Source organism: Octodon degus, unplaced genomic scaffold (genome assembly GCF_000260255.1).
Source record: "Octodon degus isolate 3935 unplaced genomic scaffold, OctDeg1.0 scaffold00040, whole genome shotgun sequence".
NCBI classification, from domain to species: Eukaryota; Metazoa; Chordata; class Mammalia; order Rodentia; family Octodontidae; genus Octodon; species Octodon degus.
Genome location: NW_004524616.1, coordinates 1,130,613 through 1,145,871, shown reverse-complemented (window position 1 = coordinate 1,145,871; position 15,259 = coordinate 1,130,613). Strand labels below are relative to the sequence as shown.

The 15,259-nt window shown below is 43.9% G+C and overlaps 1 protein-coding gene across 6 annotated transcripts in view; it reads right to left on the bottom strand.

The window, feature by feature from the left end:
- The window catches only part of Sh3rf2 (SH3 domain containing ring finger 2), a 108,273-nt gene extending 93,302 nt beyond the window's left edge, over positions 1 to 14,971 (bottom strand). For all 6 annotated transcript variants that reach the window (XM_023715367.1, XM_023715368.1, XM_004631233.2 and 3 more), the window contains exons 1-2: positions 14,874 to 14,971; positions 13,279 to 13,750 (exon numbers count right to left, since the gene is read on the bottom strand). In XM_023715367.1, the coding sequence (XP_023571135.1) occupies positions 13,279 to 13,656 (378 nt within the window). In that variant the 5' untranslated portion in view covers positions 13,657 to 13,750; positions 14,874 to 14,971. The remainder of the gene's footprint in view (positions 1 to 13,278; positions 13,751 to 14,873) is intronic.
- Positions 14,972 to 15,259: the final 288 nt, after the last annotated feature.

Sequence of the window (15,259 nt, the reverse complement as noted above, 5' to 3'; positions counted from 1 at the left end):
TTTTTTGTGGAACCGGGGATTGAACTCAGGCCCTTGTGCTTGCCAGGGAAGCGCTTATTCCACTGAGCCATCTCCCCAGCCCCTGAAGTGCCAATATTTCAATGAGTAACATGACCGAGAGAAATTTACTTGTGTCACATTTAAGGAAAAAGATATCAAGCTTTGCATATTTGTTGCTTAGGGAAGGCACAGCAATGGCACTGCAAGACGAGCTCCCATGATGTGGTGGCCCAGAACATGGGCTTGAGGTCAGTGTGTGCTGGGAGTGGTGGGTAAGCTACCTACTTCTGAGCGTCAATTTTCTTATCTGCAAGAGGAGGTGGCTCTGTGGGTTACATAAGCTTTGTGGGCAAAGTATTTAGCACAGGCCCCTGAACACTGTAAATGCTCAAAAATGGGAACTCTTCTCAGAAAAATTTTAAATTTACATTTTTATTTAAAAACACAAATGCAAATATTTCTGTATTTTCTGCATACTCTGTAAAATATGAAGAAGGAAAAAATCATGCAGTCAGAATGCGGGACTCTCGAGACAGAGAATTTGGGACTCTCCTCATAGTCACAGTAATTGCTAATATTTATTAGGCAGTCAGGTGCCTTTCATGTCACACAGTACTCTGTTAAGGCAGAATTTCAGGTTCTTCTTTTCCTTACCTATCATGGACCATTTTACACATCCAGATGGCAGGTTTCTGTAAGGGATGGAATATAAATATTTTGTTCTGACTCTGTTTATATTACAAGAAAAGCAGACCAATCTAGACCAGAGCTGGTTACCGCCTCTGATAAAATATCGCTCCCAGATAGCCTCCCTTGCACATTTAGCTTCTGATCGGCTCCCCTCCCTGCTCTCCTTCTCTCTGGTGTTTGTTTCCTATGCATATCTCACATAGCCTTTCTGCCATCCTCCTTTTCTACTCGTTTCTTGCTGAACGTCTTCTTTCTTGTCTTCTACTCTGCTCATGTAGATTTACCGCTGTAACTCGAATCCTTAAAGTTCTTACCCATTAGTTCCTAGTTAAGATACAGCATATCATCAATATGGAGCTGGAACTAGTGAGGATTACAAGGCTTATCAAGAAGCTTAAAATGGCAACGTGGGTGCCAACAGGAACTGGCCCGCAATGGCAGATAGTGTGGGGCTCCATGGGCTTCCAAGTAAACATCACATTCGCATTGTAACTTTGACTGATCTGACCAAAGTTCAGTCCTTGGATTTAGGCGGACCTGGGTGAAGTCTTAGCTCTTCTGCTTTCTAGCAGATTTTTCACCTGTGAAATAGGAAAATACCACTGAGCTCCAAGGATTGTGGGAAGGATGAAAGGGAAACATGGTCAGTTTTTTGTACAGTGCTACACTGTGGTGGCACTATGTGACAGTACACACACTGTGGCATGTGCTGCATGATAGTAGCAGTCACTGCATGATTAACAAAAATCTCTGCCTTCTTTCTTGCTTCTGTTTTTCCAGGTCTTTCCCTCCTTGCCTAGGCAAGCAGAAACAAACAAACAAACAAACAAACAAACAAAAAAGACCCCCAAAAAACAAAACAAAGAACCACTCCATTTGACTAGCATGCTGGGTGTTCAGGTCTTGGGTAACAAATGGAGTGGAGGAAGCGGGGAAAGACAGAAGCCTGCCTCAGCTACAAAGACCCGATGGTTGTGAAAAAGTACTCATCTTTCAAAGACGCAAGGAAACAAAAATAAGCCAATAAAAAGAAAAGTGCTAATTGCAAATCCCTTTCCTTTCTAACACAAAAGAAAGTCAAGGGAAGAGATGGATTTTTTCCCCCTGGTTAAAGTGTAGGCTTCTACAGCCTGGATTTCTTTTAGTCTCTCGAGTGGGAGCGAGCAGTGCTCTCCCTATCGGCTCTTCTCGCATCCTGTTGCTCCTTCTTTAAGCCCAGAGCCAGAGGAATTCTCCACCCCAAGGAGATATAGATATCTGGGATCTGAAAGATTACCACTCTTGCTTTTGCAAAAAGTGCCCCTCCATTTCTCTGCCATTCTTGTTTATTAAACAAAATTCCTAAATAAGATTTATTATCACTTCGCCTTTCTCATATCTAGGCAGCTTGTTAAAATTACAGATAAACAGCCCACCTGAGCGCAGCGCTACAGGGTTCTATTCCTGCTCTGTGCCCAGTGATGCTGCCACATTGCCTTGGAAACCAATTAAAATACTTTTATGTGTACACCGATACAATTTGTAATCCTGCAAGAACCAGGGCAGCCTATTCAGAAGGCTTCAGCAGGCCAAAGAATTGGGTTTTCTTTGTGGTATAGTGCTGTTCTGGCATGACTTTTAACCTCTCAATTGCCTCTAAATACCCTGTGAGCATCGGTGTGTTGTTCCTAACACACCTGGCCTTAAGTTAAGAAGCTCTCTTGTCAACCAGACAGGGGCTAGGAGGGATCCCATAGACAAGAGTGACTTGTTCTTTTCTCTTCTCCCAGCCTCTTCCTTCAGACTGGTGACTCTGTGTGCAGTCTCCCGCAATAAGCTAAGCACCAGGCACTCTATAATTAAATCTGTAGTGAGTGCTTGTTGCATGTCAAGTACTGTGCTAGGTGCAGAGGAGAAGATACTTCTTGATCCATGGTGCTTGTGACCCAGCAGGAAAAGACACGGGCACACACAGCTGTGCAGCCTGATGCATCCTGTGCAAGCCGGAGGGTAGCACTGCGACCTGGTCGGGAACCCCGGGGTGACCTGACTGCCCAGGAGAAGGAAGGCTGCCATGAGATCTGAGAAGGGGATGTAGTCAGCTGCATGGGACTGGCTTCTCGGTGGGAACAGCGTAGGGAAATAGCAGTTTGAAAGATGAACCTACCCAGATGAGTATAGCAGATAGTTGACCTTTCTAGAAGCTTCGATGGTGCCAGGCCCTGTGCTATGCATGTTAGATATAATCTTATTAAATCTTCCCAGTAATCATGCAAGGTATTACCATTACCAGTCTATAGCAGTGGCACTCAGCATCACTAAGTGACTTATCCAGAAACAACACACACGAATGCAGAGCCTTTCTTCTTAATCATGTTATCATGTTTACCACGTTCAGTTATATTATTATTTTTGTTTTGTTTTGTTTTGATACAGGATCTTGCTATGCAGTTTGAACTTGTAGTGATCCTCCTGTCTCAGCCTCCCCCGTGCTGGGAGTCTAATGAGATGCAATAGAAAACTGGAATGCATAATTTTAAAATGATACTTAAACATCTATTCCTCTTCTTCAGAAATGCTTAAAATGCACATCTACACAAATACATCTACACATGCACACACCTTTTGCTGGAGGAAGGGAGTTATTATTTAATAGGTTTAGAATTTCCGTTTGAGAGGATGAAGAAGTTCTGGAGATGGGGAGTGGTGCCAGTTGTACAACATGAATTATATAATGCCACTGAGCTGTACACTTAGAAAAGGCTAAAATGACAGACTTTATACTATGTGTATTTCACCACAAAAAGTAATTGTTCAAAAAAATGGCAAAGTTAGGGCCGTGGCAGTGAGAAAGGCAGAGGCCCTGTGGCTTCCTCCCTGTAATCGTGGCTTCCCTGAGTGGTGGAAGGCAGGCCAACCCAGTTCACAACTCAGGGACAAATTCCTTAGAGTGTCTTTCTTTCTGTCACTGGTCTCCCTGTGACTGCCAATTAACTCATGATAAAGAGTTTCTTTTAAGATCAAAGGAGTACGTGAAGAATTTGTAGTGTGTGACTCAGGAGGTTTGCTCTACACAGAGTGGTATTTTCTAGCTTCTTTGGGTTAGTGATTCAGAAGCGCAGTAATTTTGAACCTGGCCCACTGTGTGTTTCAGAGTGGTATTTATCACCCAAAAAGATATTTAATAAGGTTATTCATGTCACCACCTGCTGTGAGCCAAATATAGTGTGCTGATCATTCCCCACATAGCTCTGTAACAGCTTAATTCATGAATTAAGCTGTAGCATGTAGAGTTTTTTCATGAGTCTGTGAAGTCTACCAGAGAAATGAATGTTTTTGTTTTCTATTCTTCTACTCCAAAATGTAGTTTGGGTTCCTAATATGGGTTAGACGGTGGGGTAGGTACTTGGAGCAGAATACAGAATGACAGAACAAGTTGTCTTGGAGCCAGGAAAAAAGATCAGAGAAATGACAGAGATCTGAGATGGGCTCCTCCAGCCTGTGCCCGTGAGCATCTATGGTGTAAGTTTTCGAGAGGAACCTGGCACAGTCTGTTGAGCCCCCCGCTGGCTTTTGAGCTGGGGACCTGAGGCAGTGTGATCCTGTGGGCTGACGCAAACTCAAATTGTAGGTCAAAGGCCTTGTCTTCCCTTGTCTGCATCCTACCACGCACTCTGGGTGCTCTGGCTGGCCTTCATGCACATTAGAGCTATCAGGGAACCCGAACATTGTGTTAGAAAAGAAAGCTCAGTCTGCCAGTGACATGGAGACTGCTCTTCACTTACTCAGTAAGCTCAGCCATGCACCCGGAGCAGAGATATCTTGCTTGGCTGCGCTGAACCCACTGAGTAGACGACGGGCCACATGGTGGCACATAGCCAGCTGGCATGCAGGCCGATAGAGAGGTGTTATTACAGACAGCAGGTGCCATGCATCTTCCCAGTAGTATCTAGTCACACTGATAAGGAGGCAAGTATCTAGTCGCCGCATCTCTTCTGCATCTGCTTCCCTCTCCTTCTCCTCCCACTTGTATTTTAATTCAGCATATCCCTGCCTTGTTCTGCCATTCCTGGTATGATCATACCCCAAGCAGACTCTGTCCTTCCATTCCTCGAATATGCCCTCAACAACCCTTAAAACTACCTTTTAAAGAAAGCTTCTTTTGGCAGTGTGTCTAAAAGTGTGCCCTGATGCTCTTACGTGTTTATGTTTTTGACCTGTTAGTCTATTAATCTGTATGCATAATCATTAACTTTATAACGAATTGTAAGATAAATGAATCTGATACTGCCCAAAGGGGAAAGGGAACTGGAGAGGAAAGAGAAAATAAGACGCAAAATGTGTTCTGTACGTGTACCAGTTCACACAACGAATGTAAACGTTATGTACTGCAAACACATCCTATGTGCCTAATAAAATGTTAAGTGTTTCTCAAAAAAAAAAAAAAAAAAAAAGAAAGCTTCTTTTCATTGACCAAGATTTACTTCTTTCCGACTAATTACCTCATCACCTAGCATTCCTCATGATACTTTTCTTTTTTAAATGTTTTAAAAAATCTTTTAATTAATTAATTTATTTGGTACAGGGTCTCACTATCCACCTGTCTCAGCCTCCCCATTGCTGGGATTACAGGTATGCACCGCCATGCCCAGACTCCATGGCCAGCAGGGTGTACCCGGGGCAGGGCTGGCATGGTACATCGTACCGAGGACTGAACCTGTATCCTTGTGCTTTCCAGGCAGACACTTAGAGTGCTAAGCTATCTCCCCAGCCCTACCATGATTTCTTGAGGCTAAGCTGTCTTTGTTTTAATTAACCTTAACAAGTTATAATTTATATCACAAAAGATGTTAATTTTAACTGTATAGTTTGATAGATTTTGATAAACCTACACACCATCGCATAAAACATCTCCATGTCTTCCCAAATTACATAGTTTGTAATTTTCTTTCCAGAATTTTATATAAGAGGGATGAGGTAATGTGCACTCTTTAGTAAGATACTTTTTTTTTTTTTACATCTCAACATTTCTAAAAATGGATGTGTCATACAGTGAGCATGTAACATGGTATTGTTTTTCCTTAAGAGCCAGAACTAAACAGATAATACATCTATAATGAATAATATCTTGCAATCAGTGCCTCTATTTCTGACACATAAATGTGTATATCTGTACACCTGTGCGTCTGTGTATGCTGAATAGCTGGATTGCTATGAGTTGGACAGTTAGCACGGGGAAGGTGAAATCTGTATTCCACCCTGTGCGTTACCATAGCAGTGCCTATAGCTGGAAGTTGGTAGGAACTAAATAACTACTGCAGAGGATGGTGATAGGGAGTTTCAGAGCTGTCTAAAAATATCTTTTGCATTATGACGGCATCTCTTAAGTCTAAGACAGCACTTCCAACATATTGTCCTGTGGACAGTTACTCTTATTAAGATGCTGACAAAACAGAAGAGAGAGGGGTGCCAGTGCCATTGAAACTTGGGAAACGCTTCTTATCATTTTCTACCTAGAGATTTCCAATTTATTAGCATGGTAAAAATTTCAAGAAAGTCCTGTAATATTCTCAGGAGAAATTTTGAGCTTTGTTATAATGTCAGATTTATTTGACCCTGCAGATTTATAAAACACTACAGACTACACTTTGTGAAAAGCTGCCTGACAGGCTTGAGTAAAAGAAGGGCAAGAAAGAGAGAAGACATTGGGTAGAGTTGTATCTGAACTGGTCTCAGCAGGACCCAGATGCATGGAAGGACTCTGGGGATGGGTCGGCTGGGGAGGCTCCTCATGAGTTGTGGGCTCGACAGGTGCTTCCATCTCTGCAAAATCTCTCTCCAGTGTGCAGGAACAAGTGGGCAGACAAGAGGGAAAGGAAAGCAGGACAGACGCACCATTAGCCAATGAGAAAACTGAAGCAAGTCAACAGACTACTTGGCTCAGTGAAACAGGCAGGAGCTCAGCTGAAGGGATTAGGTTCATGTCAAAGTCCTTGCCTGACACTGCATTCCCTCAGCACATAAAGATGAAAGAAAGAAGAGTGGCCTACTGATGCAGGCAAGGCTAGGACAGGTGTGCAAGAATTTGCTTTTCAATATTATTTTAAAAATTATCACAAGGTAAATAAGGCGAAGAATCAACAATGCTGGGAAAGTGGACCGGGTTCTCACTTTGTGTATGGTTTTTCTTTGAACTGGCTATGTGGGGGAAGTGAAGTTGGGGGATTTCTTTTGGTGTATATTTCTATGAATTTCAGTACATACAGAGCTTCATTTATCTCCCGTCAGTCAGGATACAGAATGGTGCCTTGCCCCATGGAACTCCCTCATGCTGCTCCTGTGTAACATCCTCCCACCCCTCAACCTGTAACCTCTGGCAGCTGCTAGTGTGTTTTCTGTCACTATTATTTTATCTTATACCTTTTTTTTTTTTTTTTTTTTTTTTTTTGCAGAACCAGGGATTGAACTCAGGCCCTTACGCTTGCCAGGGAAGCACTTATTCTAGTCAGCCATCTCCCCAGCCCCTCATTGTATCTTTTAAAGAACTCCCTTGCATTCTGATAATTCCCTAAATAACGTTTGCTTAATTTTTTTTTAAATGGGGGCCTCGGAATATTGATGTGTCTGTGCCCGTGAAGCTCCAGTGCTGGCCGACTTTCTTCTCTGTTGTGACTATTGGGCTGTTAACCATTGCTAGCACTGAGAAGCACTCATAATGTACCAGACGCTTGCACGAAGCTCTTCATATGCATTCGCTCACTGACCCTCACAGTCACCTTATGTTCTGTCCTCATTTTACAAATACGGGACCTGAACATGGACAAGTTAAGGGACTTGCCCAAGCCCTCACAGACAACAAATGATTGAAACCCAGCCCCAGTACATCCCCATTTGCCTCTAAATCCTTGACTATTTACAATTAGCAATAGAAGGGAGGAGATTATAACTAGAAAGTGGTGCATGGAGAGAGTTTGGCAGCAGTGCCAATCTGGGACCATATGGTTTTTAAAAACATTTGCAAATGCGTGTGCTGTTGGGGAATCGTCTAGGTCTCCTGACTTTTCAACCTCCGCCTTTACCTGTCTGCTTTCCTCCACCTGTCACATATGGTCCATGCTATCCCAGGTGGCACCTGCCTGCTGTTTTCAGCAGCCTTTGGTGATTTGAATTCCCCTGCAAATTTAGCAAAAACCACCACCTATACCACAGCTCTGTCTCAGAATACATCTGAGCCCAGGAAGGGGCTGGACCACCTGCTTGTTTCTACTTAGCCTCAGTTCCCTGAAGTGCTTTTTTGACCTCATTTCTCTCCTCAGTTGCTTGCAACATCTGCTGAAGAAGTTTCTAGGACATAGCCACCTGGTCTGTGTGCTGGCACAGGCAGGTGTGTTCTTGCTGATATGTGGTAAGACTGGTGTATGTGACTGGCATGATGCTGAGCAATGTAAGAAGAAAGCCTTGCCCCACAAGACCCATGCTGGCAACACAGTGGAGGGGAATAGACTGTGAAGCAGGAGAAAAGGTAGTGAAGATCACTTATGCTGGGAAAGAGAACCAGATTTTTGCTTTGTGCATGGTTTTCCCTTGAACTATTTGGGGAGTCTTGCTCTAGAATCAACTCCTAGCTCCTAAGGATCCCAGAAGGCAAGTGCAAATCAAACATGTCCCGGGTAGAGTCATAAATCTGAAATACAGTGATAGGTGATTTGAAGGGAAGCAAAACAAGCAAGAAGCCAGGGTAAGAAGGATCATCTCAGGGTGGCATTTGATTAGCAAGGGGGTGAAAGAGGGCGTTTAATTTAGAAAGTGTTGAGTCACTTCAATAACAATCCCAGCTAACATTTATTGAGTGCTTAATATGAGCCAGTGAAGAACTAATTGACATGAATCATCTCATTTATTCCTCACAACAACCCTCGGAGGTAGGTACTACCATTATCTTCAATTTACAGATGGAGAATTGGGTGCCCTGAAAATTTAAGTAACTCAGCCAAAGTACACAACTATCAAGGGGCAAAAGTATACAAAGTACACAACTGTGAGGTTTTAATTTCTGAAACCTAAGCCTATAAACTATAGCTTCTCCAATTTACTGCCTGTCCTAATTCAGAAATATTACTAATGTGTAACAGAGTGAAGAGGAAAAGAGATCAACAATTCAGAAACTCGAATCCTTCAGAAGGCTTGCACAGCTCCTTTGGCTTCACTATGGCATGGGGTGAAATAAGAGCCAGTGAGATTTACAGTTCGAGAGGCCCTCTACTCAGTTGATCTTACTTGTTGGCTTGAAATAATTGCATGATGTAAAAACCTGCAGCCATTTCTCAAGCTTTGTTTTTACACAATCAGCTTGGGAGGGATTTAGACATGTAGGTACAATGGGCTGATTTTTCTTTCTCTTGGGTTGGCACTGGGCGGTGTGACTATTGGTTCCACCCTAGCACACTGACTGGCGCAAGATGCATCAGACCTTGTTGAGCCAACAAAAAGATCTTGAAGAGCTTGTTTTTAAGATGAGCCTAGTTAAGGAGAACAGACTTTGGGCTCAAAAAGCCCATGGACAGAAAGTTAAATGAACTCTTTCTAGAGTGCCATGTTATTAGGGAGTCCTCTGAAATGGGTGCTTTACAAAATGGGAGGCTGCAACAACAGGTTATTTATACCCTTTTAGGGGAATACTTTATCCTTAGTATTATTCTGGCCTGGACTCATCATAGACTCAAGTTTAGTAAATAATACCTATCATACTCTCTTGCAAGGGTTATAGCTCCTTCTGTGTTTTGTAGAATGCCTCACGCATGGTAGGGCACAATAAACGGCCAAAATAATGTTTACTATGATAGCGATCTTTCAAGTGCCTTTCATCTGCGACTCTCAAAGTGTCTTGCAAACATTAATTAGTTATGCCTCACGGTGGCCTTCTGTTTTTACAATACATTTTCCCATTTTACAGAATTTTAAATGGAGATCCAGTAACCTTAAGTGACTTGCCCAAAGTTGTAGAGTAACTTTAAATTAATGATAATACTGATGCTTTGCATTTATCTGGCAGGTATTTTCTAAGGTGATATAGTAAGTTGCAAAGATAATTTTCACATGATCCTGGAGCCAGGTGAGTGGCAAGTATTTCTAGCTATTGGCTACCCTCAATAAACTGAAGCAGAAAGCGTGAGAGGCTGGCGAGATAGCTCAACGGTCTAAAGCATGTGCTTAGGCAGGCTCAGGGATGGAAGTTCGATCCCCTACATCACATGCTGTGCCAGGCCCACCCAGAGGGTGGGCTGAGCCAGTCCCTCAATCCCCCAAAAAGGATGTTGTTATGTTGAACTGTAGGGGACTCAGGTCAACAACTTTTGACATTGCCAGTCAAGTGGAAGACCCAATACTATTATGGACTACTGGACTATTTTGGAATATTTTGCTGAGTTCACACACCTATAATATTTAAATGATGGAACTAAACAAACAAAAAAAAAAGGGGATACAGATGACTGACCATTTTGTATCTGTGTATTCAAAATGGTTAGGATAGATATATAGCTACATTCTCTTAATTCAATGAATAGAGGGATTTGTTCTAACAGTGTTTGTAAATAGGATATAATGTCTGCATCTTGTGCAACAAATAACCACTAGAAGACAGTATGTAATGTGTTAATTATTGGAACTGTCTTACCAATTTGATTTGAAACTGTCTCACTGCTATTTATTTCTCAATAAAATTATGGAAAAAAAAGGTGAGTACTTTGGGAAGTTGACTGACATTGCGGGCCCACTCCTGATGCTTGGAACAGAACGTGGCACCCAGCGCATGCTCAGTTCTTGTAGGTGAGGGACTCGTGGATGTTTTGACACTTACAGGAAAGACAGTTGCACTTCTAGCAGTAGAAACACATTGCAGAACGATGCTGTGTTTCCACTTACAGGTGGCTGTGCTTGTCTCCCCACTGAGAGAGGAGAAGGGAAGAGGGGAGCCCTTCAAGAAAGGGCAGCTCAGGACCAAGAGGTGGTGGGGCACGTGGCTGGCTCCACTCTACTATAGAGTGTCTTTACTAATCCAGGCCCTGCCTAAAAGCAGGTCCCATGTTTCAGCCTCATGACAGGCCTCAGGTCAGGACAGCTTGGCGGATGGGAGCACATGTGTTACTAGCACTGTAGTCTGATGTTCCAAGTCCCTGCAGAAGAGTTCTACAGACACTCAGTGTTTTATGGCTTTCTCCTGTGTACCAACAGTACTTGCCTCAACCTCCTCCCCCACCAGGGCCCTCTAAGTCATCCATGGCTCCAAAATTGGCTATTTTTTCTATTCTTTTCTCTTTTCTTTCTTTTATTTTTTTAAAGAATACAAAATGGTAATAGAAAAAAAAAAGCATTAGAGACGACACAAAATTTCACTAAGCAAAGCGAGAGGCACTCGGCAATGCTTGTTGTGCTGCACAAGGGGGTCTTCAAATTAGTTGTTCAGGCTACCAGCTATAAAGGCGCAAGATTGGTTTAAACAAACAAACAAACAAACAAACAAAAAACCAAACAGAACACAACAGTAACAAAAATTTATAAGAAATTCAAAAGAAAAAAATAATAAAAAGAAAAAAATTCAAGCATTAACTACTCCTTTCAAAAGACTGGCAGAAATTAGCAGTACAATTATTCAAACTATTCTGTGTACATGCCTAAATATACATTTTCCCCTTCTTTCTTTTGCCCTTTTCATCATCGTAGTTTTCCCTTCTCATTGAACAAATTTTTTCCCTTTTACTGTATCGCTTGTACTTTCCTAATTTTATTTACTGTTTCAGGTTCTCACACTAGTGAGACAATACAATGTTTGCATGTGTGGATCTGGTCTATTTTACTTACTAATTTTACTTACTAATTTTACTTACTATTTTACTTACTAATCTGGTCTATTTTTACTTACTAATATAGTCTCTAGTTGCATCCATGTATCTACAAAAGCTTTGAATTTATCTTTTTTATAGCTGAATAATACTCCATTGTATAAAAATATCACATCCTTTTTTTATCCAGTCCTCAGTTTGCTACCTTTTCTTAATCAAACAGCCACAGCAAAAAGCCCAAGAAAAGTCTGCAAAGCTGACAAAAGGCTCACCTCCCATGGCGAGTGACAATACTCTTCTGAAAGGCAAGCCAGACTTTGCAGGGAGGGCTTGTTAAGTCTTCGGAATTCAAGGGGGATTTACTGGCCCAGAGTTAGAGCCTTTTCTCTATAGACAAGGAACAGCTGAGGAAACACTTGTTCCCCACCCCCACTCTGCCTCAGCAGGCTGTGTGTATCTGACTGATCACTAGGCCAGAGCTCCCGGAGAGATGTAAGAAGTGCCAAGCCCTTTTCTGGAATGTGTTCACACGCACAAGCACAACAGCAATAAAAAAAAAAAAAAAAATCTGCAGCGAAGAAACCACACCAACGTTTCTCTTCCCGCTCTCATTTTTGAAAGTGTACACCCATCCCTACCACATGGATGCCTTTAAGGTTCAGCGAAACCAAGCAGAGCGGCACTCTCAGACGGAGAACTTGACAAACACATGTTGAACGCATTTCGCAAGCCTCTTCCTGGCTGAGGAAGGAAGGGGTCCTGTCTGTGCAGACCCACCCACTGCTCCTCTTCCGAGTAGCGCTGTGGGACCCTGATGCCAGTAGCAAAGCTTGCTGCAGGCAAGACTCGAAAGAACGCAGTTTTGATTTTCTAGTTATGCTCACAATCCAAGTCAGCCTTCTGTGTCTACCTGGGTGCACTGACTCCGGAGCTGACGGCACAAATCATCCTGCTGGACCTACAGGGACCACATCCTTCTCTTGAGCTGTGCTCCTGAGATGCGTTGCATGTTAACCTCACCATCAAGTTGGACTGAGTCCTCCCGATGTGCTTGTGAGGCCAGATTCAAACTACCAAAGCACGCGAGGCAAGACTAGGAATGGGGTATGGGGCTCGACCAGGTCTGTTTGTGTTCTAACTGCAGCCTGTGATGTATATTTTATTTACCTTATAAAGTGAGACACGTGTTCAGGGCTCTTATACAAATATATAGTGTTTCACGGCCCAGCCTTGGCTATCCATCAGTCCACCCACATCGATGCTTCTCTCTTGCTCCATTTTCGAACAGATTGTGAATGAGCATTGCCATAATAATACTTTATGACTCGGGATAAACAGATAGATTTGGGTATAACTCAAACACTCCTGAACAGTTTGAAACTTCTCAGAGATCTGAAAAGCAACCAGTAGTTGGATTTGTTTTTTTTCTTTATCTCACACCCCCGTTGTTTCCTGCATACTGGTTTGGCTTCAGAGAAACAGGAGTCAACAATCAAACCGCTAATCTAAAACCCTTTTCTTGTTTTACTACGCTGGACAGGAAGTAAGGAGAACCAGAGAAGCTTTTGAAGTTTTAAGGAAAAGTCAGACAGATTTCATGGACTCAGGCTTCTGATGTATTTCACTGCTGTGATTACTGATCACAGAAACTTAGCTCTGGGGACTCATTGGTGGCTCTCCAAATATAACTAACTCAAAGAAGACCAACCCTAGCTCCCGTGCACACACACCAAGTACACATGGTATCAACAGGTAACCTCTTTCTTACCCCATCCATGTGGATTCTGATGTTGGGCACCAGCCGGAAAGAGCTGGCCTGCAGACTTCTGGGGCTGGTCCTGCTCTTCCTGCTGTCCTGTGAGGTCAGCACTCCAGGCCTGCGGAAGGAGCCTCCTCTCCCGGAGTTCTGTCCTGAGCGTACGCCATCCAGGAGACGCACCAGCAGCAGGTTGGCTGGCAGTGCCTCGATGCTGCAAAACACGAGGGTCCTGCATTCGGGGCACCTCAGCTCCTTGTGGGCCTTGAAAATCCTCTGAAGACATGGCTTGCAGAAGGTGTGCTGGCAAGGAAGGACTTTAGCTGTGACATCAAGCTTTTCGAAGCACACAGGGCACTCCAGAAGATCAAGTAACGTCAGATCATCCATTTTATTTTAAAGCTCCAGTCCCAACCTAGAGGAGTGGACTCCACATTACAGGGGCAGCTGAGCCAAGGGCCAGAGCCAGCCTCTGGAAAGAATCCTGCCAGTTTGAAAGAGAAAGAAGGGAAAGAAAAAGTGTGACTGCTCTGAGAGGTATATTCCACCTACATTGAGGCAGTGTCTCATAAGGCAGTTTGCAGATACTTGGTTCCAGAACCCAAGTTTCAAATGACTCATTCTGATTCAGAGCTAGCAGGTTTAAGACTCAACTCCTGCCTGCAGTGAAGATCAGAGGAAACGTCCAGCACGGCCACTGATAACTCATTGCCTCTCCCGGGATGGCAGTGCAGGCTGACAAAACTGACCTGTGGAGGTGGCAGAGCTCTTGTCTACTAGCCGGGAGGGTCCTTTTCAGCCCTGCCTGGGGAGAGCCCTCAGGTTGTCTCTCTCCATTCTCAAGTTAGAGCTCACTCACAACATCATTTCTGTGACACTCCAGCTTTCCTCTTTTACTGCCTGGATTTAAGTTTGTTTACTATCTATAGCAAACTCAGGTAAGTTCAAATAAGTTTATCCGAACTCCATGCAGATGTAGAATTAAGCCCTTTTAAATGTGTCTTCCTCTACTACTTTGTTACATAGTAGTATACTAGAAAATCTCCTACTACAAACCCATTTTCAAAAGTGTTTTGCTTTAATTATAGGCCAGGGTACTGGGCAGCTTTGAATCTCTCTCCCCATCCCTCCCTCTCTCCCCCTCTCTCCCTCTCTTTCCCCCTCCTCGTGACTATCTTAGCCTCAGACAGTCCTCCTCCCACAAGGTAAAGTCGTGCAGCCTGTTTAGTTGCTTTCACAGTTGCTCCCAGTTTCAGCAGAAGCTGATAGGAATTTGGTACCGCGGCCGCAATCTAAAAACCCCGCAGAAGCAGCCTGTAAGGTAGGGAGAGTGTGTGGTCTGCAATCAGTCCTTGTTTCAGAAAGTTTTCTTTCAAGTGTCTGAAGCCCAGACTCCACTTAAAAAAGTTTCCTGGGAAGAAGTCAGTGGGCCCCTCACGGGTGCCAACGCTTGTTGGTGACCAGACGAAGCCAGCAGGGAGGTTTGGCCGGAGAGTCAGCGAGCCCTGAGCAAGCAGGGCAGAGGGACACGCGGGCACGAGAGATGGCGCCTCGCCCTCTGCAGAGACGTCAGCGCCAGCAGGCTGGGGCGGCGCGGGGCTACTGACCTTGTGCCTGTAACCCCTGCGAGATCGGCTCAGCTCTGCTGGGTGGTCGGCTCGGCAGGGCGCGCTCCTCCAGCTGGCTTCCTTTCCAGTGCTGCCGCCTCCACCGCCTTCAAAACTTTAAGGAAGCCAAGTCCCACTCTTCAAGGGATCGCCTCACCCAGCCCTGTTAACACCTTCACTGCCGGCGCCTCCTTGAACTCGCTCTCGCCTGTTTATCTTTCCTGTGTGAGTCAAGTGCTGGGAAGAGGCTGTCAGAGGCAACATATCCCCCAGCCCCTAAGGCTAAGAAGTTACAAAGTTTGTATTTCCGTTTTCCCCATTTTCCTCTTAAGAAGTTGAAGCCTGCCCAGTTACAAACATGTCAAAGGGATTGTGTTTATTTTAAA